Source organism: Tuber melanosporum, assembly GCF_000151645.1.
Source record: "Tuber melanosporum whole genome shotgun sequence assembly, scaffold_10, strain Mel28".
NCBI classification, from domain to species: Eukaryota; Fungi; Ascomycota; class Pezizomycetes; order Pezizales; family Tuberaceae; genus Tuber; species Tuber melanosporum.
Genome location: NW_003299150.1, coordinates 1,106,143 through 1,111,403, shown reverse-complemented (window position 1 = coordinate 1,111,403; position 5,261 = coordinate 1,106,143). Strand labels below are relative to the sequence as shown.

General features: G+C 48.9%; 1 protein-coding gene; it reads left to right on the top strand.

The window, feature by feature from the left end:
• Window positions 1-1,166: 1,166 nt before the first annotated feature.
• On the top strand, window positions 1,167-3,248 carry GSTUM_00004141001 (uncharacterized protein; the record flags this gene model as incomplete). XM_002842475.2 has 5 exons in its annotated part: window positions 1,167-1,523; window positions 1,574-1,817; window positions 1,867-2,501; window positions 2,551-3,086; window positions 3,160-3,248. Exons 1-5 carry the CDS (start codon window positions 1,204-1,206, stop codon window positions 3,246-3,248), a joined length of 1,824 nt encoding a protein of 607 aa, XP_002842521.1. The 5' UTR covers window positions 1,167-1,203.
• Between the last annotated feature and the right edge of the window lie 2,013 nt (window positions 3,249-5,261).

Here is a 5,261-nt window from a genome sequence, read left to right as displayed (position 1 = left end):
TGCATTTCAGTGCCGAGATCATGAGATAACGCGCCAAATTCGGCTTCCTTCTTCAACTTCTCCCCTCTTCTCTTCGTGCGATAAGGCCAAAAAAAAAAAAAAAGCGGTACCTTTATTCTGGAAACTGCTGGCGTTTGAAGGGTTTTCCCGGGTTTGACGGGCAACCTATTGGGCGAGCTATCACAGATAAACTTTAAAGTGCGGTTCTGGTCTACTAGAGCACAGTTATCCCTTCGCCCGCTGAATTCCTGGGATTCCAGTCCAACAGTATTGGCACTATCAATGCACCTTACCTGTTAGCGATTGGTTAGTAGTACTGAGCGACCTTCCAGTGACGGACACTAGACTACTCGAGTACGGCAGTTTCTCGGGCTTTTGGCCGGGTGCAGTGGCTTGGCGGGGAGTGGGTATATGCCCCCCGCTGCAACCTCAAACCTCAAAACAACCTCGGGCATGCCCGCAAGTTAATATCTCTGCTCTCGATACCCCCTTCGGAACGGATTCGTACTCAAGCACAGTATGTATTCAATATCCGTCTCGACTGCGGCTCGACATCAACGCTACGAGGATTGATTGGGCCATGGACCGTCGGTTAGTGCATAAGTTTATAGGTTCGAACAAGGTAAAGAGAAGAAAGGCACACCAATGGCAACAATAGATATTAGCAATTGAGGGGCAATTTGGAATGCCTGGGTCTGCTCCTAAAGGCAACTGTCAGAATAGGAGGCTATGCAGGTTTCATGGGGCTCTCGCTAATTACATCTGCGGTGTTTCTCTGAATCATTTCCGATCCAATCAAGTGGTATTATCACGACTAGTTTTTCGTGACTTACACGAAAGCATGGAACAGCGGCTCCAGGGTACCAACTCAAGCAAGGGCAGCGTGCACGAGGTTCTAAGCTTAGTAGATAATCTGTGTTGCACAGGATATTGCTCTCATCCCCCATACAGGCTGTCTTGCTACTTCTGTCATCACCGGAAACAGCATATAACCTGTATTGCACTGACGCCAGACCGATCTAATGCGATTTGGGCTCGGCGAGCACTCGATATGCGTGAGGGCCCTCTTTCTCACGTGGCCTTTAGCAACACCAGTAGTCTGACTGTATATAATCGCCAATAACTCCCCCCTTCTCTAGCTCCATCGAATCTCTATCCCCGCCCCTACCTCATCTCATACTTTCCAACCAACACGAAGACCCTATGTCTCCTCCATCAGAAGTAGACGTTATCATTTGCGGTGGAGGCGCTGCCGGCAGCGTTGTGGCGGGCCGACTCGCAACGGCAGACCCATCTCTGAGTATCCTCGTGGTGGAAGGCGGGAAGAACAACCACAATCTTCTTACAGTTGTTCGGCCAGCGTTGTTTCTCACCCACATGACGCCCGGTTCAACCACGGCCAGGTTTTACAAGGGGAAAGCATCCAAACAGCTCAATGGACGAGAGCCAATTATTCCTGTAGCAAATATTCTAGGTGGTGGATCAAGCATCAACTTCCTGATGTACACCAGGGCTAGTCGGTCGTGAGTTTTTCTCCATAGGCTGTTTGGAATGCGTGTCTAATTAGGGTTAGGGATTACGACGACTGGAAGACTGAAGGCTGGACTGCAGACGATTTGATCCCGCTACTAAGGAAAACCGAGACCTACCATCTCGAGAACAAAGACCCCGCAATCCACGGGTTTGAGGGACCTCTGCACGTCTCCCACGGGGGGCACGGGTCTGAGACTACCGATCAGCTCCTTGAGGCTGCCAAGTCTATGGGATACAAGATTACCAAAGATTTACAAGATCTCAATGAGTCTAATGCCTTCGAGGTTTTGCCTCTTGTCTCCAATTATAAAACTTGGGCTAATGGAACTTCAGAAATGGCCCAAATGGATTAACCCCGAGACTGGCCGGCGCTGCGATGCCCCGCACGGCTTCATTCACCCTCAGATTGAGAAGGGTTGTAATCTCCACCTTCTATGTGAAACCAAGGTTGCCCGCGTAATTATCGAGAACGGAAAGGCTGTAGGGGTCGAAGTAGTTCCTGCCGAAGCACCCGCCGACTCCTCTGTCCCAGTGACTACCACCATTAAAGCTAGGAAGCTCGTTGTTGTGTCATCTGGTGCCCTTGGCACCCCGCAAATTCTCGAGAGATCCGGTATCGGTGCGCCAGAGGTCTTGAATGCGGCCGGAATTAAGCAAGTCGTTGACCTCCCAGGTGTGGGAACAAACTACCAAGACCATAATTTGCTTCTCCAATCCTTCCGTGTAGCACCGGAGACCACTACGCACGACGATTTCATTCGCGGCAGCACCGACGTCCTCGAACAGGGCGAGAAGGATTTTGCCAACGGAAAGGGAATTTACACAACAAACTTTGTCAATGCCGGTGGTAAGGTCCGACCGACCCAAGAGGAGATTGAAGAGATGGGGCCCGAATTCCGGAAACTCTACGACGAGTACTTCAAGGATGCTCCGGATAAACCCGTTATGTTTGTCAGTCTAGGAAATGCGTGAGTTCCGCACTTTAATTCAGAGGGAATCAGTTACTAACAGCCATAGCTTCTTTGGTGACCATACTCTTGTCCCACCTGGCAAGTATATAACAATCGCGTTATACCTGGAATACCCCGCTTCCCGCGGTACTATCCACGTTACCTCACCCTCGCCATACGGGGAACCAGACCTTGATCCCGGCTTCCTCACACACGAGGCCGATATCGGCCCAAATATCTGGGGCTACAAGCTCGGACGTGAGATCGTACGCCGCATGCCCTGCTATCGCGGAGAGGTCCCAGCTTTTCACCCCAAGTTCGATCCCTCATCCGCAGCTCGTGCGCGGGAGATTGACATCGAGACCTCAGAGGAGATCCAGGAATCCGCGCTGACTAGCGGAAAGATCGAGAGTTTGGTATACACTAAAGAGGACAACCGCGCTATCGAGGAATGGGTCCGCGAGAATGTCGCCACTACGTGGCATTCTATGGGCACTTGTGCCATGAAGCCGAGAGAACAAGGTGGTGTTGTCGATAGTAAATTGAACGTGTACGGCGTTGAAGGGCTCAAATTGGCAGATTTGTCAATCTGCCCCGGGAATGGTGAGCTCTCCATCTCTTGGGCATTTAGATGGGAAGTATTGCTAATCACTTTTGTGTTTTTTCTTCTCCCTAGTCGGCGCAAATACCTACTCTACAGCCCTTTTGGTCGGTGAGAAGGCGGCCATTTTGGTCGGAGAGTGCTTGGGTCTTAAGAATGTTTAATTTGATGCAGGTTACCTTATTCTTGAGAGTTTGGTAATTGGATTTTTCCTTGGTTGGTGGGACTGGTGTTTGGATAGAGAGAATCTTGTACGATGGAACGAATTATGCTCTTTTTATTCCCCCCCTCCCTCCCCCTCCTGGTAAAAAAACCCCCGTTTCTTTACGGGAGCTAGTAGGAATTGTGTTTGCAACCCTGTGATATCGTGAGGATGCGGTTACTGGCGCAATCCACACCACTCCTTTCCAGAACCACTACCAAAAAACCAGCGCACCCTCAATCTTAAACCTCCCCCGAGGGCCCCCCCGGCCCGACTACCAGAATCACTACCGGTATGACCTACGGTACTTGTACGAGCACCTCCATGCCACTAACCTCCAAGCCCACATCCTTGCCAAAAATGATATAACCCTACTTGTAATCACCCCCCCCCCCGCGCCATGACCAGTGGTCAGGACTCAGGAGCGATAACAGCATGGGTCAGAGGGAGAGTGGGTTAGGGTTTAAAAGTAAATATTGAGCGGGGAAAATGTAAAATTCAAAAAAAGAAATAGTATGACATCATAATATTTAACAAGAGGAAAGGCATCTACTATAAGTCGTCCACAAATTGTGCTGTACTGTAGGTATGCCGAGGAAATATGACCACTCATCACCTCTCATCACCCCCTACTGTTGACCGCTGGTCACTGACCATAGTCATGGTCAGGACTGGTCAATTCATCAGCCCTGGTCACTGCCAAGACAACTCGAGTACACGGACCAAGTCGAGGCCGAGACCACGCTGTTCTATTCACGCAAGCCCGGTTTTGACGCTAAAGGTGATGCATGTAGTGCCGGAGCAGGATTGTCGACTACTTACTATACGGGATCAGTTTTGAAGGGAGTGTTGGACGGAAGTGTTTCTTGGCTGCTCACCGCATATTTCCCTTATGGCAACAACCCCACAACCCTAACCCTCTTGGTATCAACTACTCCAATGCCTCTATGTTTGACTACTGGTTAGTCCCACACATAAAACACCATATGCGACAACATCTGCGATGATACCTGCGACGACTCCATGTTAGGGCATTACCCCTATCATATGGAAATACCGAATGTCCTCGGCCAGAGCATACCCTCGGTCGAATTCACTTATCCTCGGCCAAAGTGGCAAAGTGGGCAATAGTGAAACTGAATGTGATGGAGAACACGGCATATGCTGGAAGTATGTGGAAGCAGATCAGTATGATCTAGGGAATGATAAAAGGCAGCTGGTTTTCCCTTGGTTAATAGTTTTCGTTCATTATCCAATCTGTCTCTCATTCCTCTATTACTCGCATTTGGGTCATATCAGCCTTTCCCGTTTTTTATTCCCTATCGTTTTCTTCACAAGAATTTTTCTCCGGTTAGGATATTGAAATTCATCTTTACATCTTTGCCCTACCATCCAAGTCAAGTCAATATTGTCCAAAATCGCTGCCATAAACATTGTTGTTTAAAAGGGAGGAGGGTACTCTTTGCCATCTTCGGATATGGCATTAGAGTTAGATCCCCATTGGTCTGATTTTCTGTTCAGTGCGTCAGTTAGTTTTAAGATGCTCCGTTGTAAATGCCTAGGCCCCTGGCTTAGTGTGATGAATGTCCAAGTCCTCTGGCCACATTCGCGATGCACCAATAAAAATTTGTTGCGATAAAAGTTGAAGATGCCGAATTCCAATAAAAGAGACTGCGGTTTTTTTTTATAAATACTCCTGTTTGGGGGTTGTGGCGATGGTGTTGGAGTGCGCAGAAAATAGTACCAATCGGGGAGACATTGTGGTAGATATGCGTAGTGCTCGGCATTGAAATCGCCTCTCATGGGTATTAAATAGTTCGCGCAGACAGACCTAGGCTGTATTAACACAAGTTAATGACGGAGCTTGGCCACCCGGTTTCTAGATCCCACCTGGTCGACGTGTAAGAACAATGATGTCGGACATGGAATTGAGCGCCCTAAATGCCAAATTCCAAGGTAGATTTAACTTATGAAT